The sequence below is a fragment of the Rhincodon typus genome, chromosome 4 (assembly GCF_021869965.1).
Source record: "Rhincodon typus isolate 14 chromosome 4, sRhiTyp1.1, whole genome shotgun sequence".
In the NCBI taxonomy this organism is placed as follows: Eukaryota; Metazoa; Chordata; class Chondrichthyes; order Orectolobiformes; family Rhincodontidae; genus Rhincodon; species Rhincodon typus.
Genome location: NC_063335.1, coordinates 58752053 through 58778070, shown reverse-complemented (window position 1 = coordinate 58778070; position 26018 = coordinate 58752053). Strand labels below are relative to the sequence as shown.

General features: G+C 40.4%; 1 protein-coding gene across 1 annotated transcript in view; it reads left to right on the top strand.

The window, feature by feature from the left end:
• Nucleotides 1-26018, top strand: part of LOC125482971 (zinc finger protein ZFPM2-like) — a 335207-nt gene that overhangs the window by 292823 nt on the left and 16366 nt on the right. Inside the window, exon 4 of the mRNA XM_048596117.1 lies at nucleotides 19386-19516. Within this exon, the coding sequence (XP_048452074.1) occupies nucleotides 19386-19516 (131 nt within the window). The remainder of the gene's footprint in view (nucleotides 1-19385; nucleotides 19517-26018) is intronic.

Below are 26018 nucleotides of genomic sequence, written 5' to 3'. Positions count from 1 at the left end.
CAAACACCGGTTAAAATAAGCAGAGATAGTAGGAACTGCAGATGCTGGAGAATCTGAGATAACAACGTGTAGAGCTGGATGTACACAGCAGGCCAAGCAGCATCAGAGGAGCAGGAAAGCTGACGTTTCGGGCCTAGACCATTCTTCAGAAATTAAAATGAGCACCTTATTTATGTGCAATACTTTTGCACAACTCAGCAATTTAAATGTGAATACTGAATAAGCAATTTCCAGATTAAAGTTCTTCAGCCTTTATAGAGTCCGCTAAAGTCCCTGATATAGTGTGTTATGTATTAACCGAATGTGTTTTGAAATCCATCAAATGTATGACCATACTCGATATGGAATATTTCCTGTACATAACATCCAACTTCCCGGTATCTAATCGAAAGATACTTTGCTTCTGAGCTCAGTTCTGTTAGGGACTGACAAGGTCAAGGCCGTACCTTCTTTCACTTTGATGGAGACATATCCCATTCCACAAATGCACTTCACTTTTCACTGGTCAGATTCAGATGCAGAGAACAAAGGTGGGCTCTTTTACTGTGACCATTTACATTTGTTTTCTGTCATTGTCACAAAATTCACTCCAAATACAATTCTCTGTCTGAAGAAAACACACAGTGAAATATTGTAGGAGTGTGACTGCTATGGCAAGATTTTTTCCAGAATCGCCAAGACGTCTGACAAGAGGGCATCACGTGCAAACACCTCAGGGTGCGCTGCATAGGTGCTGGCCTTTGCAGACCACCACAACAGACATTAATACCTGACATTGCCAAGCTTTAAGAACCCTTTTGCACATCTCTGATCCACTTACAGGAATCTCCTGAACTTTTAAGCTGCACCTATGGCTGCACTGGCAATTATCGTTGTAATGCTGTAGCAAGAATACTGTGCGTTCAGGGATATGCCCCCAGCTAAAGGGCTGGACCAGGCTGTCATAGCACTCACTCACCCTAAGCCTACTTGGATACTTATACCTTCCCTATCTTGTTTGCTTTGCATCTGCCAGACATATGATGCTCACAGTACTGCTATATTGCCATGCCATTTAGCACAGACACAACGCCAAGAAGCTTGTTGCAGTTGTCAGCAGCTCTCAGTCAAGTCAAGGGAGCTCAGGGGGCCCTGCCACTTTAAGTCAAGGGCAGTGTCTGATACCAGTCCAGGGGTTTGGACACAGTCAGCCAGTCAAAGCAGTTAAATTCAGGATGGTCCCCACATTAGAGATGAGGAGTCAAATGTTGTGCAGTCCATCACCTATCTTGAGTCTTTCTACCCTACTGTGGAATGTTTTCTTCTTGGGCTGTGAAAAAGGTATGTTTCATGGGAGATGAAAGTGGGCGACCCAACTATTCCTGTTGGTTCAATAGGGAGGTGTCTCGAGTGAATGAGTAGGCTGCGCAGAGGGCATGCAGGTTTAATGGCGTCAGGGTTGGGGTGAGTGACTGAGTGGGGGAAGATGTTGCACATAATAGTGTGAGGGGTGGAGCATAGGTCTGGTGGGAGGTGGGAACGGTAGATAAAATGAGCATGAAGTATTGGAGAGAAGATGATGGCACTTACGTTGGTGGAGTGGGGAAGGTCATTGAGCCTCCTTCTATTGCATTGGGAATTCCTCCCTGCAACTGAGACCCAGGTTATCGTGGCCGGGTGTCATGGCCTCCACTGCTGGTCCTGAGGGAAGAGAACATTCCCATCCTGCACCATGCTGTAAAACAGTACCTCCAGGTCTCTACCTGAAAAATGAATTGCTGATTTCCCCTTGCCTGCCACATCCAAAGTAAATGCCAGGAGCTGCGCAGAGCAGCTCTGGACTGACAATGCTGGTCCTGGTGCACAACAGCCTTTTAAAGATTGCATGGGTGCCAGAGATGCTTGTGCTTTGGCAGATATCTGCTGAGTGACAATTTTTTTCTGGGATGAGTGCATGGCAATATTGGGATATGTAGTACAGATTTCAAAAAAAAACTGTGAGGAACTTGCACAGTCTGATATAGGAAATGGAGAGGTTTTGGGGCTCTTTCGTGCTTAAAAACAGACAAGTTTCCTGGCCTGGATGAATTGCAAGCCAGGCTCATGTGTGAGGTGAGGCAGGAAATTACAGGGACTCTGACACAAATTTTGAATTCCTCTCTGGCCAGAAGAGAAGTGCCAAAGGACTGAAGGACAGCTAATGCGGTTCCACTTTTTAGGAGGAGTGGTAGAGAAGAATCAGGAAATTACAAACCAGTGAGTCTCACATCAGTGGTAGGGAAACTATTGGAGAAAATTCTGAAGGAGCAAATTAATACCCACTTGGAAAGGCATGGGTTAATTAGAGATAGTCAGCATGGCTTTGTCAGAGGTAGGTCATGCCTAACAACTGTATTAGAATGTTTTGAAAATGGGATTAAATCTGTGGATGAGAGAAGTTCAGCTGATGTGTGTATGTGGGTTTTAGCAAAGCTTTTGACAAGGTTCCACGTAAGAGACTGATTCAGAAGATTAAAGCACCCGGAATTAAGTGAAACTTGGTAAGATGGATCAGAAACTGGCTTAGCAATAGGACACAAAGGGTCGGGTTAGACAGCTGTTTGAGTACACTGAGGCCTTGTTCAGGTGGGCTGATGAGCCAAGGAGTGGCAGGTGGAGTTTCATCTTGGTAAATGTGAGGTGCTACATTTTGGTAGGGCAAATCAGGGCCGGACTTATACTTAATGGTGATTTAAGGAGAAAACCTATACCTTTATATTGTATCCGCTGTTCCCAATGTGGCCTCCACTACATCGGGGAAACCAAGCGGAGGCTTGGAGACCACTTTGTGGAACACCTACATTCGGTTCGTGACCAACGACTGCACCTCCCAGTAGCGAACCACTTCAACTCCCCCTCCCACTCCTTGGACGACATGTCCATCCTAGGCCTCCTCCAGTGCCACAACGATGCCACCCGATGGCTGGAGGAACAGCATCTCATATTTTGCTTGGGAACCCTGCAGCCCAATGGTCTCAATGTGGACTTCACAAGCTTCAAAATCTCCCCACCACCGACCTCATCCCAAAACCAGCCCAGCTCGTCCCCACCTCTTTAACCTGTCCATCTTTTTTCCCACCTATCCGCTCCTCCCACCTCACTGACCAACCCCCACCCCCACTACCTACCTACTAGCCTCATCCCCGCCTCCTTGACCTGTCCATCTTCCCTCAACTCACCAACGCACATCCCAACTCCCTACCTACACTCAACTTTACTGGCTCCATCCCTGCCTCCTTGACCTGTCTGTCTTCTCTCCACCTATCTGCTCCTTTATCCACCTTCCATCATCGTCTCCCCCCCGCTGCCATTTATTTCAGAGTCCCCTTCCCGTCCCCCATTTCTGAAGAAGGGTCCACACCCGAAACGTCAGCTTTCCTACTCTGATGCTGCCTGGCCTGCTGCGTTCATCCAGCTCTACGCCTTGTTATCTCCTTTATAACAAATAGTTGTTTTTTCAGGATGAGTAGGACAATGGTGTTCCTTAAGGGTCTGTGGAGAACCACTTCTGTTTTTTTGCTTTGTACAAGTGACTGACACATGGAGGGGCAATCTCTATTTTGGCAAAGTTCTAAAATGTGTCAGGGACTGAGGGCCCTTGGAGTTCATGTGCATAGATGTTTGAAAGTAGCAGGACATATTGAGAAAATAGTTGGTAAAGCATATTGGATTTAATAGAGGTAATTAGAGGCACTGAGCTCAAAACTCAGGGGCAGCACGGTGGCTCAGTGGTTAGCACTGCTCCTTCACAGTGCTAGTGCTAGTGACCAGGGTTCAATTCCACTCTCGGGTGACTGTCTGTGTGGAGTTTGCACATTCTTCCCATGTCAGTGTGGGTTTCCTCCAGGTGCACCAGTTTCCTCCCACAGCCCAAAGGTGTGCAGATTAGGGGGAATTGGCCATACTAAATTGCCCATATTGTCAGGGATGTGCAGGCTTAGGTCGATTAGCCATGAGAAATGAAAGGTTACACGGATAGGTTGGGGGCTGGATCTGGATGGGCTCTTCTGAAGAGGGTCGGTGAGCACTCAATGGGCTGAATGGACTGCTTCCACACTGTAAGGATTCTATGATTCTCTGAAAACTAGGGAAGTTATGCTTAAGTTACATAGAAATGTAGAAACATAGAAGATAGGAGCAGGAGGAGGCCATTCAGTCCTTCGAACCTGCTCTGACATTCTTCACGATCATGGCTGATCATCCAACTCAATAGCCCAATCTTGTTTTCTACCATTTGGTTCTATTCGCCCTAAGTGCTATGTCTAGTCACCTCTTGAATACATTCAATGTTTTGGCATCAGCTACTTCCTGTGGTAATGAATTCCACAGATAAAGATATGGTTGGCCACAATTAGAGTATTGCATTCAGAGAGGATGAAAAGTCTATGATATGATGCAGGGGAAATTTTCCAGCATGGTTCCAAGGATGACGGAATTTTAGCTACAAGGCTTGGAGTGGGGATGTTCTCCTTGGAAGAAAGAAGATTCGGTGGACATCTTATAGAGGCCTTCAGTGAGTCAACATGAACTCAATGGGTTGAACTAGTATCATGAAAGTTAATGGCTCACAATTCCTGGGAGAACCTATAGTCTCATTCTTTCAGTTAGAGTACATACTAATTATCCCTACTTTTACATCTATGTCAATTGCCTGCTTCCAATTTCATGTGTTTAAATTCTTTCTAACAGGCGTTTTCATGAAACCTTATTGAATGCCTTCCAGAAGTCTATACTGCTAACATCCATCAAAATACTTCATTTCGCTCGTTAATAAAATCCTCAGATAATTCAACTAGCTTTGTTAGAAATGGCTTACTCTCTTCAAATCCCTGTCCTTACTCTTCTTTCTCTTAACCTAATTCTGTATTTGCTATGATAAAATAAATTATTTGGAGTACCACGGCCAACCATGTCCCAATGGGCTAACACCTCCAATTCTGCAGTTATAACTACTAATTTCAATTATAATAGGTAAAGACTTCTGTAGAGTGGAAAATTCTTCCTACTGGAACATCAGCTGACAGATTTAATTCAACATATGTCATGTCGTGGTTGAATTAATTCCTATTAGTAGAAGTTGACAGTTAAAAATTTTCATGTTCTTAAATTGAAACAATAATGTAACCATTAAAAGTGTTATTCTCCCATTAAAATATGCACTCATGATCATGCTATTAAAATTATAAATGCTCCAACATCTCATATGCTACAAGTACTATAAATAAGTCAACCTGCATTGCACTGTTGTGAACCGAATTTCATTCTGAAATTCCACCCTTGGCCTGTAATAATTTTATCCCTTTGCTGCCGATCCTGCTTGTTGATTTCAGCAAATGAAAGTAACTACATGTTTCAGTGTCCAGCTACCCAGAAGGTATGATGTAACCTTTAAGCAGTCCATACGGATGTACAATGAGTATATAGCATATAACATAGTGTGGAGCTGGAGGAACACAGTAGTGTTATCTCAGACTCCAGCATCGGCAGTTCTTACTATCTCTGATCATACAGTTGCACATTTGACTTTGACAATCTAGTCCAAATCATTTTTAAATGCCCCAGAAGGCTGGCACAATTCATCAGTTTGAATCTTACCTTGCTGCTTTGTGCAACTAGGTGTGAGGGTTGATCTTCTGATAACCAGGCACAAAACGATCAATATGTTGGAGGATTGATTGATACTCTTGTTAGCAAGATGTGACTAGTGGTGTCCCACTAGAATCTGTATTGTATTCTCAGCTGTTCACTGTATCACTTAACAATTCAGATGATGGATAGAAAACCATAAAAGCATGTTGATTGTAAATGTGAAATCATCCAAACATTGAACCAAAAAAGTTTGGAGGCTGGAAATCTCAAACAAAATACTCAGCAGTTTCAGCCAGCATTTATGGAGGAGAATAGAGTTCCTTTTCAAGTCCTTTACTGAGTTCCTTGTCAGTAATTCTGGTACGAGGTCACTGACCTTAAATTTTGGTGGATTTAAAAACCTCCTCTGAGGCAAATCCGGCGGTCAGGAAATATTTAACCAATGAGAGGGAGTAAGAACTGCTGATGCTGGAGTCTGAGGTGACACAGTGTGGAGCTGGAGGAACTCAGCCAGCCAGGCAGCATCAGAGGTTCAGAAGAAGGGTCCTGACCCGAAACAACGGCTTTCCTGCTCCTCTGATTCTGCCTGGCCTGCTGTGTTTCTCCAGCTCCACACTGTGTTAACCAACAAAAGGACTAGGGATTTCCCCCAACTTCCTGCCTCTGCCTTGATTAGTCTGGATTAGGAAGGCCAGTTTACCGTTCTCATCCCACTGCTGCTGGCAGTCACCCATGGGCTGATGGGGCAGTTGCCATGCAAGTAAAGCTATAAAGCTAACACTGTGGATGTTGCTTATGAGAGGCGTTCCATGCCTGACTGGGGGACCTGGCATCAGAAATACAGGGTGGAGGGACAGCTTTTCTGTCAGTCTCTTTCCCCATTTTGCCATTTCCAAGCTGTGATACCCCCATTTCACCATCGCTCACCTGCGGCCTGATTCCTTGCAGCTCAGGGCCTCAGGTGAGGTATGTTGCCAGCAACAATAACTCTCTTGGTGGCACTACCAATCAAGCCACAGTTACTAGTTATCTCTGATTAGCTGCTAGCTCTTTGGATGGAGTGGGGTGGATATGTCAGGATTCCTGACCCTGGAGATCCTTGAGCGAATAAAAGACCCCTGCTGACCAGTTAAGTGCCTGCAGCCGTGAGTGCCATTTAATTTGGGTAGGCCTTCCTGGAGGTGACATGAGCTCTTGGCGGTTATGCAGTTGACAGGTGAGATTTGCCTCTGTTAACAACTCTGAAAAAAGGAGTAATTCATACATAATTGTTCTTTATATAAAGTGGCACAAAATACAACTTAGGGATGAAGCAGTGAGTCTAATGCATTTAAGGTGAAGATACATAAGTGCATCAGAGAGAAACAGCAGCATGTGTTGGTATGTGTCAGACATGACAATTGATAATGCTCTTGTCTCTTACTCCAGAGGTTTACGTTATGAATATCTAGTGCGATATTTCATTGCAGTTCAAAGTGATTGCTGCATTATTGAGGGAGCCCTCTTTCAGATGAGAATTTAAACTATGGCACAATTTTCACCCTCAGGAGAATGCAAAGAATCCTTTGGCACATTTCAAAGAAAACAGGGGAGTTATGCCCTGTGTCTCGACCATTTATTCCTCAATCACATCACAAACACTCATTTTCTGGTCAGTGTAATATTTGTGGCATCTTGCTATGTCCAAGTGGCTTTCACTTCCCTGCATTAGAATGATTAGACTTCAGAATTATTTCATTGGTTCTAAAGTGCTGCAAGATATTCTTAGATCATAAAAACATGTTAAAATGCAAGACTTACTACATCTCAGAATTGAAAATAGAAATAAAATTGTGAAGCATGAACAGACATAGATCAGTTGGTGGGAATGTGTTGTAAATCATATGTAATTATATTTAATTGTGAAGGATAAAAGTTTGTCAGAGTTCTCAATGAATATTTTATATCAATTTTTACAAAAGATGGAAGGTTAGAAACATAGTGCAATTAAAGATCATTGTATTTGTTAAAATAAAACAAAGAATTGCAGATGCTGAAGATCTGAAACAAGTTCAGATATTGCTGGAAAAACTCAGCAGGTCTGACAATACCTGAGAAGAGAAAACAGAGTTAATGTTGTGAGTACAGTGACCCTTCATCAGAACTGATAGTAGCTTGGAAAGGATGGTATATATGCTGAAGACTGGGGGTGGCGGGAGTAGGAGGGGATGGCAGTTGAGGAAAGGGTGGGGGAAAAAAAGAAGTGAATGGATAGGTGGAGATGAAGCCCAGAGAGAGAGAGAGACAGTTAGGAAGACAAATGGATGAATGATAATAAGCCAGGTAGGAAGAAAACCTGATAATGGGGACCATAAGTAGGTGAAAATGGGGTTGGCTATGCTGAAAGCATGGGTCTGGGTGTAGGGGTGGTTAAAGAACATCGAAGAAGGTGTTAAGGTTCTAAAATTATTGAACTTGATATTGAGTCCAAATGGAAAATGAGATGCTGTTCTTCTACCAGCTGGAGCACTGCAGCAGGCCCAAGACAGATATGTTGGTCAGAGAACATGGTGATGTACTGAATTGGTGGGCAACTGGGAGTTCTGGGTCATTTTTACAGACAGTGTTCTACAAACTGGTCACCCAGTCTGTGTTTCATCTCCCCAGTGGCTTACTATCTTACGTTCTCACTCTCTGGTCTCTGTCTCCACCTATATGCTCTCTCCTTTCCTCTCCACCAACCTCCAGTCTTCATCATACATGCCACTTTTCCTAGCTACTATCAGTTCTGAAGAATGGTCAATGGATTTGAAATGTTAACATTTAATTTCTAATATGGATTGGTTCTGAAACAATTGGCAGAGCTTGAGTGGTAGACTTCCTACAGTCTTGAAAGAAGTTGAAGAAGAGGTACATTTCTTTAAAATTCATCTTAAATATGCAATTTATCATGAAGAAATATGAGATGATGCATTGTAAGAGAAAATATGTGTAATTTAGGAGCATAGACGCAAAGGAAAGATTCTGCAAAGTTTAAATGAAAGGAGACACATAGGGATTCAATAGCTTTGGGGATGCAGTCATCTTTCAAACTTTGCGCCAAAGCCACCTTTGCTTCATTAATGCCAGCATGCTTGGCCTGTTTGCCTTAGAAAGTACTGTTTCATTTGTATGATGTTCCATAAAGCCCTACATGTTTTTCTTTTTTTTGTGGAAGCTGAGTTTCATTGGCTGGGAATTGCCCATTCTTTGTTGCCACTATGAAAATGGTAGTGAGCCAACTTCTAGAACTGTTGCAGCATTGGGATGAATCACAGACACCCAAGATGGAAACTATTAAACCTTTTTTTCTGTATTGGTGTAAGTTTCCGGGGCTTTAAGGCCATATAGCAATTCAGATCAGATGAATTGTTCATATGTAACTATGTTGACTGAGTATCACAATAACATCAGAATGTTGATTTGATAAAATGCATGAATGGAATCTGAATTATTATATAATGGACTTTGCTTCCTGTTAGGATAGTTGTGCATGACTGTTATTATGGCCCATTTGAGGGAAAAAGGAAATTAAGTTATCAATAGGTTTTCTGACAGTGGAATCCTACAATGGCTTAATAGGTTTACCCATGTGTAGCTGAGGTATGAAGCCAGGAAATTTACAACTTGACCCAATTTGAGCTAAATGAGCTGATTCCAGTTAGAGTAGTATAAGCAGGAGTTACAATGTCAGAAATAGCTTTGTGTTAGGAAGGGGAACATTGACCAGGTTCTCTGTTATGGTGATCAATTTTGTAATATGAGGTGACCAACTTCTTGATGCATCAATTCTTTCATCAGAAGGCAACTGACAAAGTAAAGGGAAAAGAAAACAGGTTATTTGAGAGTTTGAACACTGCAGTAATTTTCACTGGAGTATTTATAACTGTATATTCAGATGCACCATAGAACAGGTGTTTTACAGACTTAGCCAATTGTATGTACAAAGAACAAAGAACACTACAGCATAGGAAGAGGACTTCCAGCCCACCAAGATTAACTACGCAGATACACGGCGCCTTTCTTAACTCGAAACCTTTTCAGTCTATGTGGTCCATATCTCTCTATTCCTTACCTATTCATATAATATAGAACATAAAACTGTACAGCACTGGAATGTGCCCTTTGGCCCATAATGTTGTGCTGAACATGACACCAAAATAAACAAATCCCTTCTGCCTGCCCTTGGTCCATATCCCTGCATTCCTTGCATATTCATATGCTTATCTAGAAGTTCCTTAAATGCCCCTATCACCGCCACCTCTGGCAGCATGTTCCAGACTCCCCCTACTCTATGTGTAAAAAATCTGCCCCTCACATCTCCTTTGAATTTTCTCCTCTCACCTTAAATGTATGCCCCTCATATTAGCTATTTCAACTTTGGGAAAAAGATTCTGACTGTCAAGCCGATCTATGCATCTCATAATTTTATAGACTTCGATTAAGTGTCCCCTCAGCCTCCACCACTCCAGCGAAAACAACCCGAGTTTTTCTAGCCTCTCCTTATAGCTTATTCCCTCTATTCCAGGCAGCATCCTGGTAAACTTCTTCTGCATCCTCTCCAAATCCTTCTTTTAATGTGGTGACCAGAATCGAAAGCAATACTCTAAGTGTGGCCTAATCAAAGTCTTATAAAGCTCAACATGACATCTGACTCTTGTAATCCGTTCCACAACCAATAAAGGCAAGCATGCCATATGCCTTCTTTGTCACCCTATCTGCTTGCATGACTACTTTCAGGGAGCAATGGACTTGAACCCCAAGATCCTTCTGTACATCAATGCTATTTAGGATCCTGCCATTAATTGTATACTGTCCCTGAACATTTGATCTCTCAAAGTGCAGCACCTCCCACTTACACGGATTAAACTCCTTCTTCTGTTTCTCCGCCCAGATCTGCAACTGATCTGTATCTATATCATTTTCTGAAGAAGGGTCTAGGCCCGAAACATCAGCTTTCCTGCTCCTCTGATGCTGCTTGGCCTGCTGTGTTCATTCAGCTCTACACCTTGTTATCTCTATATCCAGCTGTATCCTTTGGCCACCTTCTACGCTATACACAACTCCACCAATCCTTGTATCGTCTGCAAACTTACTAATTCACCCATCTACATTTTCATCTAAGTCATTTATATATATTATATATATTTATCACAAACAGCAGAGATCCCAGTATGGGTCCTTGCAGAACACTACTAGCCACGAATCTCCAGCCAGAAAAGCACCCTTTCGCCACTACCCTCTGCCTTCTTGGGGCAATCTAATTCTGAATCCATGCAGCAAAGTCACTATGGATCCCATGCATCTTAATCTTCTGGATGAGCCTACTACAAGGGACCTGTTGAAAGCCTTACTAAAATCCATATAGACAACATCCACAGCTCAACCCTCATCGATCACTTTAGTCACCTCCACAAACAATTCAATCAAGTTTGTAAGACATGACCTGCCTTTTACAAAGCTATTCTAACTGTCCCTAATTAGGTCATGTTTTTCCAAATGTGTGTAAATCCTATCCCTAAAAATTGTCTCCAATAGCTTCTCAACCATCGATGTGAGACTCACCGGTCTATTGTTTCCTGGATTATCCCTACTTCCCTTCTTGAACAGAGGAACGACATTAGCTACTTGCCAGTCCAGTGGAACCTCTCCAGTGGCTAATGAGGATACAAAGATCTTGGTCAAGGCATCAGCAATCTCCTGTCTTGCCTCTCTCAACCACCTGGGGTAGATACCATCGGGCCCTGGAGACTTTTCCAACTTAATGCTCTTCAAGAGACCCAACACCACTTCTTTCTTGATCTCAAAATGCCCTAGCATATCAGCATGCTCCACACTAACCTCACTATCTTCCATATCCTTCTCCTGGGTGAATATCGATGCAAACAACTCAAATAGGATCTTATCTACATCCTCTACCTCCAAACACAAGTTCCCTCCTTTATCTTTGAGTGGTTCTAACTTCTCCCTAGTTATCCATTCATGTATCTGTCAAGATGCCTCTTAAACATTGCTGTTGTATCTGATTCTACTACCACCTCCTCTGGCAGTACGTTCCAAACGCTTACCACTATCTGCCATTTCTCTGCCCTTGTCTCCGGCCTATCTATATCCTGCTGTATCCGCTGGCAATCATTCTTACTATCTGAAGCTCCCCAATTGTTGTTATTTGCAAACTTACTAGTATATTGTATTTCTCTGGAGACACTCACTGTTCTGGAAACATTTGCCTTGATTCTACTGCTCTTTTCTTATACATTTTGCTTATTTGTTCAAGATTTATTGAATTCCCTTCCAAAAGCTTTTTTTAAATTCTGATTTGCGTAATATTCCTTTTAGGGTATTTCATGCCTGAGATTGGGACAAAAGCCTAGATGTCAAGGAGATTAGAACAGAGGCCCATTTAGTGCAGAAAACAGTGATTTTACCATCATAGAATCCCTGCAGTGTGGAAGCAGGCCATTTGGCCTATTGAGTCCACACTGACCTTAAAAGAGCATCCCAGCCAGACCTAACCCATCTCTGTAACCTGCCATATCCCATGGCCAATCCACTAAACCTGCATATCTTTGGACTGTGGGAGGAAGCAAGAGCACCTGGAGGAAATCCATGTAGACATGGGGAGATGGTCGCCCAAAGGTGGAATTGAACGCAGCTCCCCGGAGCTGTGAGGCAGTAGTGCTCACCACTGAGCTATTGTGTTGTCCCATTTCCATTTGCAGGTCAGTAATGGGGTTTCCAAACGTGTTGCAATTGGAACCTCAGACAAATATTTGGGCTCTTACTTTGCAAGCACCTCCTCCTCACTCAGCACATAATTGTGCCCACATTTCTATGGAATCATTTCTCCTAACATCTCCATTACTTTCAGTGACAATCTTAAATGTTTTCCTTTTAGTTCTTGGCTCACTGATCTGTAGAATTTGTTTTACCTAAATTATGTTATCTAAACCCTGTGAAATATTTCACATCTATTAGATTTTCTGTTCAGCTCACAATTGTGAAAAGACCTCCAGTTTCACAGTAATTGCTTATAGCATCTGATTCTTAGTATCTTGGTGAATGGTTTCTTTACACTTTTCATATCTTTAATGTGCTAGCAAAAGTACTGAAGGATTGTTCTGAAGTATACAAAGCACATCAGATGTTATTTTGGGTGGCTGTGCCACTGAGGAGGTGGCTTTGCATTGGAGGAAGAGTGCTGAGCATCAGATGCTGGAGATAGGGTTGGAGATTGGAGGAAGAAAGGGCCCTATGGTCACATGGGATGTCCAGTGTCAGGCGGCACGGTGGCTCAGTGGTTAGCACTGCTGCCTCACAGCGCCAGGGGCCTGGGTTCAATTCCACCCTTGGGCAACTGTCTGTGTGGAGTTTGCACATTCTTCCCGTGTCTGTGTGGGTTTCCTCCGGGTGCTCCGGTTTCCTCCCACAGCCCAAAGATGTGCAGGCTGGGTGGATTGCTCATAGTGTTCAGGGATGTGTAAATTATGTGGGCTATAGGGGGATGCTCTGGAGGTCGGTGTGGATTTGTTAGGCCAAACAGCCTGTTTCCACAATGTAGGGATTCTATGATCAATGAATAACATGGGAGGAGTTGACAACACAGCGATGAGTCAGGCATTGTCAAGAAACAGTGATGAATCGGACATATTGGGAAGTGCATCTGACATTGTGGAGGGATTTTGTTCGATTCTGGGCATTCACTTGAATGTAGGTTGTCTTATTGATTTTGGTGGAAACATCCTGCTACTCTTGGCCCTCAACATTGCTATAAGGATAGTGTTGTACGTCTCTCTTATTGACCTTCTTTCGCCTGCCAGCATTCTCAACGCATGGAAGTCTTGACCTCCATGTGTTAAAAAAACAAAGTTTGGTTAAAATTAAGGCAAGCAGTCCCCTTGAAATATTTTAGTGACCAACCTACCTCCTGACAGCTAAAGTTAAAATCAATAGTGGGTATGTTATGGCTAAGTTTGAGAAATTTAAATTTTTGAATCTTCTCACATCATCAATACATTCATCCATGGAATTAAAATTCCTCCCAATCATGTTTGAACAGGCACTAATAATTCTTATGTTTAGCATTGTTTTATTTTTTCAACTAAATTTCTCAGATTAGAACACCTAAGTCTGGAAACAAGTGCTTACTTTGTGCCAAGTTTTCAGACTCCATGTGGCCCCTGAAGTGTCCAAAGTAACAAGGAGGAAATGTGCAAAAAGTAGCAAGGAGGAAATTACATCCTGAGTGAGGAGGAGATGTGTGCAAAGTAAGAGCCCAAATGTTTGTCTAAGGTCCCTGTTGCAACATTGTTCGGAAACCAACATTACAGATCACTGCAGAACAAAATAATGAAGTTACAGACCTGCAAATGACTCAAAGGACATTCACTTCTTTTGGCCCTAAATTGACCTCTCTTCTAATATCCTTTGCTTCTAGGTTTTTATCCCAATCTCAGATCTTCCTCTGCTTCCCAACTGCCAAATCCACCTCCACTGCCCCTACAACATGCAAGTACTGCACCCTCCTGTCATCCCATTAATCTTGCCTGACCTCTGCCAGCATCGCCCTCCCTCTCCAATTTCATCAAACAACCCGAACGGATTGAACAGTTTTAGAACTCTAATTTGAACAAGCCTGAAACAATGCAAATATTGGGACCAAACTGTGATGACCTTATTGTTCATATTTTATAATATGACAATAGACTGAAAGCTTATTTTAAACATTGAAACAAGGTGCTTGTCTGTGTTTTTAGCACAGTTAATGTTTGGATTAATTCAATCAAACTTCTGTAAAAATAAGTTGATCTCGAGATGACAATCTGTTTACATTGTTGCAGTACACGTGTTCAATACCAAAAGAAGACATGATTGCTGAAAGATATAAATTTATTTAAAATATGTCCAGCTTTCTTCAGTGATCACTGTACTCAGAAATCATTATTGAATTAAGAGGTCGATGAACCAATTAATTGTAAAGAACAAGAACACAGAGTGGCTCAAAAGACAGAGGCACAAACCTGCAGAGTTCCTCTCATTACAAGTAATTCCTTGTTTCATTAAAAGTACATCAGCATGGGTGTTCTGGGAAGGAGGTGACTGATGAAACAAGTTAAACAGACAAACCAAGCGTATAGATGCAGATTAGGCTTCAGAAGATGAGGGCGTAAAAGGGATTTAATGGTAGGATGGATTATAGAAATCCTTGTAACAATGTTAAATAATTATAGTTCCAGCAGAGATCAAAGCAACATTGATTGAACCCCCCGAGCCTATAACATACAGTTTCTTGGAAACCAAAGATTGGTCAACTTGTACTGAATCCTCCCTAATTATATGCATTAAATAGGATTGGAAATTTTAGTTCTGCGATGTGATATTCCACAAATCTAAGTTTCATGCATTTTGTTCCTTGAAAAATAACTCATTCCATCCCAGTCTCTGGATTTTTTTGTTTTTTGTTATAGCTGCTGTTTTTTCTCAAGCACTTTCAGTTCAAGGTCACTCTCAATAGCTTGAATATCTTAAGCAACAGAACAAGATTTTTCCAAACTCCCTCATAACTCAATTGCTTTTTTGATAATAGTTTAGGCATTTGTGCTAAAAAAAATCACAGTGAAACTGTGGCAAAATCTTTTCTCTTTAGTTGTAATTTTTTGGGATTATCCACATTTCAAAGGGCTGAATTCCAAGCTTAAGCATAGGGGAAAAAAACACATGCGCTTTTATGATTCTGTGAGTTTGTCTTATTCAATTATGCAATTTTCATTGGCATATTAATCATCTTTTCAACAAACAAGCAGGCTTTAATTAACCAAACCTTGGATAAAGACATGTTGCTGGATCATCATTTGGTTTATCACAAGGCGCAGCCAGTCGTTAAGTAAATTCTGGATTGTGAGATGAATTTAAATGTTTTCTTCCTTTTTTGTTACGGTTTGAATAAAACTCATCTTAAACTCCCAGATTCCAAATGGAGGGATGAATTCATTTATAATTTGATGGCTGGCACTGCTTCATTCCTATTGATGGGATTGGGCTATCATGCAGCAAACCATTCTATTCTATTTTATTCTTGCAGAGGTTATGCTCAAGATCCAGTTTGGGTTAAGACACAAACGTTTAACTCGTTAAGTTTGAAATTAATTAAAGTTTTAATGTTGAGTTGGACAGTGGGAAAGAATTTATGATTCATAATACCAAAGAAAAAATTTCAACAGTTTAAAGTTTTGTGAAGCAAACCATGAATCATGATTGTGAATCTAAGTGAATGGTTGGATAGAAACAAATTATGTTGGGTTGTTTTACTTTCTTCCATATCTAGTTATGCCTAGTTCAACAAAATAAAAGTCTTTTCCAATCACACCTCTTGCCTAATTTTAATATTTAAATGAAACTAATTCAAAAAATAATATAAATGTTTGTTTTACTATTCAGCAGTTTTGATGACTATTTCTCTTAATTCACTTATATTTTTCATCTGTTTTTGAATAACTTGAATGAAATTGAAATGCAGGAGCAAGTAACTCTAGTTGTGACAGAAGTAACTGAGATTCTATAACTGTATTCTTATTTCAGTTTTCCTGATAGAGATCAGTGCTACCTGGTGAAAACACAACAAACAGCTGCAATTGCATGACAGTAGAACTTTGAAGTAGACTGACATAAAAAATGCAATTTAGATATTTTAAAAAAACTATATGTATAATACATGTATAATTAAAGAGCACAATTAAATAAATATTAGCCACCAAGTAATGTGAGCTGCAGAACCATGATTGAGCCGATGAAACACGAGCTACTATACTAAAAAATCCAGAAAGTTGGAAGGTTTATAAAAATTTTAATCTAATATTAAAATTAAGCATAGCAAACAAGATGCATGATTTCATTTTGCAAAAAAATTTTTAAGCCAACTTGTTTCTTCTGAAAATAAATTACTTAACATGAACACAATCCATCATTTTATTCCTGTCTGTTTCTGAGTTGCACCCATTGTATAACTATCTTCTGTATGTATACTGAAAAATGTAGAGGTTTCAGAGAATCAATAAACAGAATTGAATTCTTTTGTGCAGAAGAAAAATGTGCTTTTATTAGCTAGCAGATGGTAAAGACGACCTAACAGTTTAATACTGTTTGAATGCTGTCAGTACCAACATTTTGCAAACGTGGCTTTTACTTTAGTAATAGAAGTGAAGGTAAATCGCAGGCACAGACTGCATTGAGAGAGCAGAGCTGGCCGCCTCCGCAGCCAAAGACCAGATGCACCTCCATATCCTAATCTGTAAACGACTTAGAGGACTGTTATCTCAGGGCTCTTCTGCTTCATTTCATGCTTGATTTGCTTTAATTTGTCTGATAGGGCACAAGGATTTTGAAATGGCCCATCTTTCTGCAGAAAATGTTCTGATCTTTCTTCGTTACTGTTATTTGCAGGTTTTGACTTTCTTTATGTAGGGGAAAAATCTTGCTCCAGTGTAATAGTTTGTTTGTGTAAGTTTGACATCTAAAGTATGTTCTGATAGTGAAGTCATTTTAAATACTGCTGACTACCGTCAATAAGTTACCCCATTTTTTTGTTAAAATAAATGTCCACTTATTAACTTTATTCATATGTCTGCCAAAGATACTGTTTGGATATTAGTGACCACTCCAAACTGATTATTCCTGTTATGTCCAGTACTATTCAGAATAATTGATAGGTAAGAGGGAGCTACAAAGTAATAACATAGTCAATGAGATTGGACATCATAAACCATGAGAGAACATCTTGAGCAGCTTACTCACAAAATCTAAAACCTAAAACCTGAAATGTGTTCTCTTAACTTTTCCCAAAAATATAAGTTCACTGATTTTGAAATGTATTCTGTCACAGCTCTTTTTATTCTCCCTCTGTGCCACCATGCCCTCAGTCAAGGGGAAGACAGGCAATTTTTGCAAAGGCAACTTGAGTTAGCTGCTGTTTAGAGCTTGTCCCTCGGAAATCATGCTCACTTTGAGCAAGCAGCCACACTGATGGCACAAGTGAAATCATTTTGGATACAATCCTAATGTCAATTTGACTGAGAAGTAGCGTGTTAACATGCCAGATTGTATACCTCAGCACATCACCCTTACTTTAATCTAGGTAATTTATATATTTCGTTGATATCTTAATATCTTAGTAACTTATCAGTATGACCAATAGTTGCTTGATGTAATGTTGAGAACAATACCATAAATAGAAAATAAGAAAATGAAAGCATAATAACATTGTGTAACTGACACATAAAAATTAGGATTAGATTTAGCAGTGATATATTGTGATCTTCACTGTCGTTATGTTCCAAGACAATAATACGTTTCCTATTACAGAGATTAAAAAACTTTAGCAGTAAAATTGAATTTGTTTATTTACTTGAACATGGTCCAAAAAAGATAATTGATAATTTGTTCAGGAGTGAAATTTCAAGGGAAAAAGAGGAAATTGTGATGAAACTCATTACATATGGTAGTTCCAGAATGTCTAAGCAACTTATGATGTTGAAACACTGTGATTTAGACAATTTGATATTTTCTATTTTTCAGTAATACTCTGTTCCAGTACAAAGCCTCAACCAACAGGAGTGTAGATTAGAGAATCGGGTACTGTGGAGGTCAGCCTGGCCAGTTTGTGGTGTTCTTAATTTTCCAGTGATTAATTTTAATGAACTCATTAATTATTTACTGATTAATTATAATAATCAGAAAACCATCGGTGTTAAAATTGTCTGAACTCAATGCTCCTGCTGACTGAGACTTCACATTGGGCACAAAGCTTATCAAAGTTAAGAGCTGCCCGAGTGAGCTTGACCTAAGGTATTAGGTAAGGTCCATGTTTCAGAAGGAATAAAGAATAGTGGCCCTGATAAAAAATTTAATTAGGCTACAATTTGGAGTAACATAGCAGGTTTTAGGATCAAGATTAGAGAGGAGGAACAGCTCTTCATTTTCCACTTGGGAACTGTACAACCTTCTGGATTCAATATCGACTTCAACAGTTTTAGGGTTTGAGGTATCTTCCCCCACGTCCTTACCTCAACACCAACACACCAGGCCTTGTTATCAAATGGTCTGCTATTATACACAACCCATTATTTGCCACTAATAGTTCACATTAGTAGCTATTAATTCTCCTAGGTTGATCGTTATCTACTCCTTTGTCTGTCTAATATCTCCCTTTTGGGCTCTATCTCCACTCATCATTTACTCCCAACTCCCTTCCCCTCACCCTCACCCTACCTTCTACTTAAAAAAAAATTTCCTTGCTGCCATCAATTCTGAGGAAGGGTCACTGGATCTGAAATGTTAAGTCTTATTTGTCTCCACAAGTGCTGCTAGACCTGATGAGCTTTTCCAGCAATTTCTGTTTTTGTTCAAGATTAGAATATTTGGATGTATTCAGTTACAAAGAAGAACCATATTGGACTTGAAACATTTACTGTATTTCTTCTTTTATAGGTAACGCTACGTGGCTGATGAGTTTTTTCCAGCAGTTCCACTTTTAATTTGAGGAAAATGTCATTGTACATGTATAGAAAAATGCTAATAGAATTTAAATAATTATATCACAAGATCATGAATATATTGTACATTTTGATACAGCAATAATTTGTATATTTTATTTCTGTGAAATATTTTAATAAAATAATAATTTTTCTGCGATGAAATATTTTCATAGAACAATAATGTTTCTGTATCTATAATATTCAGAACCTTGGTGTAAAATTTCCTTATAGACTCGTACAAATTTACAGCACTGAAGGAGCCCATTTGGTCCATCATGTCTACACTGGTTAACAATAGTCTGACAACACCAATCCTATTTTCCACCTCTTGTCCTATAGCCCTGGAGTCTATAGCAAAGCAGGTATGTAATTACTGTTTAAATTTTATGAGAGTTTCTAACTCAACCACTCTTTCAGGCAGTGGGTTCCATACTCCCAACACCTGGGTGAAAAAGATTGTGCTTAACTCACAGCTTAGCCTTCTACCTCTTAAGTCTATGCCCCACTGTTTATTGATCCCTCTACTAATGCAAAAGCTGCCATTCTGTTTAACAAGGGCTACAGGGATAATCCAGGAAATTACAGGTCAGTGGGCTTTATGCCAGTGGTAGAGGAATTGATGGAGAAAAATTCTTTGGGATGGTATTTACTCACACTTGGAAAAGTATAGATTCATTAGTGATAGGAAGCATGGTTTTGTGCAGAGAAGGTCATGTCTCACAAACTTGATTGAGATTTTTAAGGAAGTTACAAAGATGATTGACCGAGGACAGGGCCATAGAAGTTGTCTATATGGACATCAGCAAGGCCTTTGATAAGGCTCCTCATGGCAGGCTGATACAAAAGGTAAGTCATGTGGAATCTGTGGTGAACTGTTAAGATGGATACTGAACTGGCTTAGTCATTGATGACAGAGAGTAGTGGTGGAAAGGTATTTTTCTATTGGAGACCTGTGACCAGAAGTGTTCTGCAGAGATGAGTTTTGGGACCCCTTTTGTTTGAAATATATTTAAATGATTTGGGGGAGCATGTAGGTGGCCTGATTAGTAAGTTTGTGTATGACACAGAGATTGAGGAACTGTGCATAGTGAGAAGGATTCCCAGAGGATGCAGCAGAATGTAGCTAGGCTTGAGCCAAGGGCAGAGAAATGGCAAATGGAGATTAATTTGGACAAATACGATGTATTTTGGAAAATCTAATGCAGGAGGAAAATGTACAATAAATGGCAGAACCTCTATTAGCATCGACATATGGAAGGATCTAGGTGTACAGGTCCACAGTTCCCTGAAATGGCAACCCAAGTGGATAAGGTGGTCAAGAAGACATATACATGTTTACCTTAATTGGTTGGGGCATAAAATATAGTCGATGATAAGACAGATACTATAAACGTTGACAAGTCATGTTGCAGCTTTAATTAGGCCACATGTGGAGTATTGTATAAAGTTCTAGTCATCACACTACAAGAAGGATATGGATGCTTTGGAGAGGATGCAGAAACAGTTTACCAGGATGTTACAAAGACAGAAATTGCAGGAAAAACTAAGCAGGTCTGGCAGCACCTAGAAAGCAGAGTTAAAGTTTTGGGTCCAGTGACTCTTCTTCAGAACATGTGTGAAGAAGGGGGAGGGGAGTTGCATTACTGATCAAGGACAATGTTACAGCTGCACTCAGAAAGGACGTCTTGGAGACCTTATTCAGTGAGGCCATATGGGAGTAAGGAAGGTGTAATCACTGGAATAGGGTTATGTTATAGGCCTCCCAATAGTCAGTGGGAGATTGAGGAATAGATATGTAGGGGATCAGAGAAAGTTGTAAAAAAAATACTACAGGGTTGTTATAATGGGTGATTTTAACTTCCCAGTTATTGACTGTGACTCCCTGAGTGCCAGGGGCTTAAATGGCGTAGAGTTTGTTGATGCACTCAGGATGACTTTTTGAAGCAATATGTGGATTGTCCAACTAGGAAAGAGTTATGCTAGACTGTACTGAGAAATGAGCCTGGCCAGCTAATTGACGATTCAGAGGGGCGCCACTTTTTGGGAACAGTGGCCGTAATTCTCTAAGTTTTAAGATTGTTATGGATAAGGATAAAGTGAAAGTTCTAAACTAGGGGAAGATCAATTACAATGGTATTATGCATGAACTAGAGAAATTAGTTTGGGGACAGCTGTTTGAGGGTAAATCTGCATCTAACATGAGAGTTTTTTCAAGTCCTATTGATCAGAGGTCAGGTTTCAGAGGTTTCCTGTGAGGGTGAAACATATAGATGCCAAATTCAGAAACCCTAGATGACAAGAGATATTTGAAGTTTAATCAAAAAGTAAAAGGTTTTGGATACTGAAAATCAGACAAGGCCCTTGAGGAATACAAAAGAAAGCAAGAAAGAACTTACACAATGAAGTATGAGGGTGAGAAGGGGCCAGGAAATGTCCTTGGCAAAGAATTTTGAGGAGAATTTCAAAACATTTTATTCATATATTTGGAGAAAAACAGTAGCTAAGGAATCTATCGGACAAAGGAGACAATTTTATGTATGGAGCCAGAGGAAGTGGATGAGGTCCTTAATGAGTATTTCACATCAGTATTGACCAAAGAAAAGGACATGGATGATGGTAAGAGGGTTTTTTAAAAAATTTTTTAATATTCCAGGGTATGTCATAACTATGGAAGAGGTGGTATTGGGTGGCTTGAAAAATGTTAATTAGACAAGTCTCCAGCACCTGATGGGATCTATCCCAGGATACTGAGGGAGGAAATTATTCAGCTTTGACAGAGAGCTTTGTAGCATCTTTAGCCACAGTGAGATCCCAGAAGACTAGATTAGTTAATGTTGTTCCTTTGTTCCAGAAGGGCAACAGGGATAATCCAGGAATTTATAGGCGAGTGAGCCTTTCTTCAATGGTGAGGAAATTATTGGAAAATTTTCTCAGGGATAAGATTTACTTGCATTTGGAAAAGAATGGACTTATTAGGGATAGTCAGTGTGGCTTAGCACATGCAGCTCTTGACTCACAAATTTTGATTGTGTGCTTTGAGGAAGTGACAAATATGATTGATGATGGTAAGAATGTAGTCAGCAAGAATGTTACTAAAACATTTGCCAAGGTACCTCACTGGTCCAGAAGTTTAAATCACATGGATCCAGGTGAGTTGGTAAGTTGGATACAAAATTGGCTTGCTCATAGAAGACCAGAGGGTAGTTTTGGAGGGGTGTTTTTCTGACTGGAGGTCTGTGACTAATGGTCTTCTGCAAGCATCAATGCTTTGATCTAGATTGTTTGTAATATATATAAATAATTTGTATGAAAATGTGGGTCATCTGATTAGAAAGTTTGCGGATGACATGAAAATTGTGTGGAGTTGTGGATAGTGAGGAAAGTTGTCAAAGGATACAGCAGGATATAGATAAGTTAAAAAGTTGGGTGGAGAAATTCCAGATGAAGTTTAATCCAGAGAAGTGAGGTGATTTATTTTGAAGGCTTAAATTCAAGAGGAACATTCACAGAAAGTGGTGGGATTCTTAGGAGCATTGATATATAAAGGGATCTTGGGGTGCAAGTCCATATCTCCCTGAAAGTGGCAACACCAGTGGATAAGCCAGTAAGGAAGGTGTAACGGATATTTGCCTTCATTGGTCGGGGCATTGAGTATAAAAGTTGGCAAGCCATACTATATATACAATATGATATTTATATACTCAGCTGTATAAAACCTTACTTAGGCCATATTTTGAAGTCCCATGTATAGTTCTACCACCACACTTTAGGAAGGATACGGAGCCTTTTGAGAGGATACAGAAGAGGTTTACCAGGATGTTGCTTGGATTGGAGTGTATTACCTAATTCGAGAGGTTGCACAAACTTGAATTGTTTTCACTAGACCGTCGGAAGCTGAGGGGCGACCTGATAGATATATATAAAGTTATAAGATACATGGATTTGGTGGATAGTCAGAGTCTACTTTCCAGAGTGGAAATGTCAAACATTGGGACGTGAGGGTTTAAAGTGAGAGGGGAAAGTTTAAAGAGGATGTGCAAGGCAAGTTTTTAACGCAGAGATTGTTGGGTGCATGGAACATGTTGCCAGAGAAGGTGATGGAAGCAGTTATGACCACAACTTTTCAGAGGCATTTAGACTGACACATCAACATGTAGGGAATAGAGGGATATAGACCATGTGCAAGATGAGATTAGTTGGGATTAGTTTAGAATGGCATCATGGTCAGTGCAAACTTGGTTGGCCAAAAGCCCTGTTCCTGTGCTGTACTTTTCTATGTTGTATGATATGGGGAGAAAGTGGGAACAGGATACTAAGTTGGATGACCAGCTTTGATCATATTGAATAGCAGGGCAGGCTTGAAGAGCTGATTGTCTTACTTCTACTGGTGCTTAGAATCTCCAGTCCAGACAGGCATTGTGGTGAATCTCCACTGCACCCTCTCTAATAGACTCATATCCTTCCTCATATGTGGTGGTCAGAACTACATGTGGTACTGTAGCTGCGACCTAACCAGCATTTTATACACTTCCAGTATAATATTCTATGACTTGGCTAACGAAAGCAAGCGTCCCATATACCTTCTCAACAACATTACCTACCTTCCCCGCTACCTGAGGAGTCTGTGAATATGCACACCAAAGTCCATCTGATATTCGGTATTTTCATGAGTCCTATCATTCATAGTTTGACCTCTTGCCTTTTTAGCCCTCCCTAAACTTCATACTTCACTGGGTTCAATTCTATTTGACACTTCCCTGCTCTCCTGACCAGTCACAAAAAACAGTAATTTCTGGAAAAAAATACTCAACAGGTCTGGCAGCATCTGTGGAGAGAAAGCAGAATTAACATTTCATGTCCAATGACCCTTGTTCAGAATTTATTGTAGCTAGGAAAAGGTAGGTATATATGCTGAAGATGGTGTGGGGATAGAGGGGAGGAGTAAACAAAAAGGCGGAGGTGGAGACCAGAGATTGAGAGAAACAGCAGTTGGGCAGACAGAGGAATGGGTAAAGGTCAGCCTGGGTGATTAGCTGCTATTGGGGACAATTAGTAGCTAATGGATTGGTTGTAGTGACAGCCCATGTGATAACAAGGCTCCCTGTGGGGATTCATAGAATCATAGAATCTCTACAGTGTGGAAACAGGCCCTTTGGCCCAACACGTCCACACCGACCCTCAGAACATCCCACCCAGATGTATCCCCCTAATCTACACATCCCTGAACACTACAGGCAATTTAGCATGGTCAATCCATCTAGCCTGCACATCTTTAGACTGTGGGAGGAAACTGGAGCACCTGGAGGAAACCCATACAGACACAGGCAGACTGTGCAAACTCCACACAGACAGTCGCCTGAGTGTGGAATCGAACCCAGGTCCCTGGCACTGTGAGGCAGCAGTGACAATCAGTGAGCCACCATGCTGCCCTGGGGCTAAGGACATGAGAGAAAGTTCTCGGGCCCTAAAATTGTTGAACTCAATATTGAATGCTGAAGGCTGCAGGTTTATTTTTTTACTTTACAGTCCATTGATATCCTTCTAAATTTTACAGTTATCCTCAACATTATTTACCACCTTACTCATTTTTGTATCATCCATAAATTTCTTGATCATACCCTTCACATTTAAGTCTAAATCACTGATGTACGCCATAAACAGAAAGGGCCCCAACATTGATTCTGCGCAGCCCCACTGGAAACAGACTTCTCGTCACAAAACATCCCCCTAAACATCCCCTCTACTTCTTGCCTCTCAGCCAATGTGCCACTTTGCTTTGGATCCCATGGTCTCTGACTTTCTTCACCAGTTTGCCTTGAGGAACCTTATCAAAAGTCTTCTTAAAGTCCAAGTAGATAACATCAAATGCATTATTCTAGTCAACCCTCCTGGTACCTATTCAAAAAATTAAACAAATTTGTCAAAAATGACCTTCGATCAACAAGTCCATGTTGACTATTCCTAGTTAATCCATCTCTCTCAAAATGAAAAGATATTCTATCTCTAAGAATTTTTTCCAATAACTTCCCAAACACCAAGGTCAGATTGACTGGCCTGTAATTTCTTGGTCTGTCCCCTGATCTGTTTTTTAATTGCTGGACAATGTCAGCAGTCCTCCCATCCTCTGCACATCATCTGAGGATTTGAAAATTACTGCCATATCTCCTCCCATACCTCATTCAACAGTCTGGAATATATTTTATCAGCCATGAAGATATATCCATTTTGCAAACCCGTTTGTACCTCCTCTCTCTATGTATTAATATTTTCTAATGTTTTGCAGTCCTGTGCCCTGATGACTAAATATGTATTGTCCTTCAAATTCTGTTCTAATTTGGCAAAAAAAAAGCAGATTGTAGAGTTTAACAGGGATTTCTATTGAAGTAATATCAGTGTGTCACCAGAACTCCTGAGGAATTTCAACCACCTTATCTTTATGTAACCTCATTGTTTCAAATAATGTGTCCATTATTTTCCCTTATAAATCTCTATTTTCATATTTGAAAATGATTAAATGATATATGGCTACAGCGACTGCTGAATCTTTTCATTTATTAACTTAACAGAGATTGACTTAGAAACATAAAAAATAGGTGCAGGAGTAGGCCATTCAGCCTTTCGATTAGAATCACCGTTCAATATGTTCATTGCTGACCATGCAATTTCAGTATCCCACTCCTGTTTTCTCTTCATACCACTTGATCCCTTTAGCTGCAAGGGCCATGTCCAGCTCCCTCTTGAATATATCTAATGAACTGGTCCCAACAGCTTTCCATGGTAGAGAATTCGACAGGTTCAGTGAATAAATTCTCTCTCAACTCAGGCCTGAATGGCTTACCCCTTTTTCTTAGACTGTGACCCCTA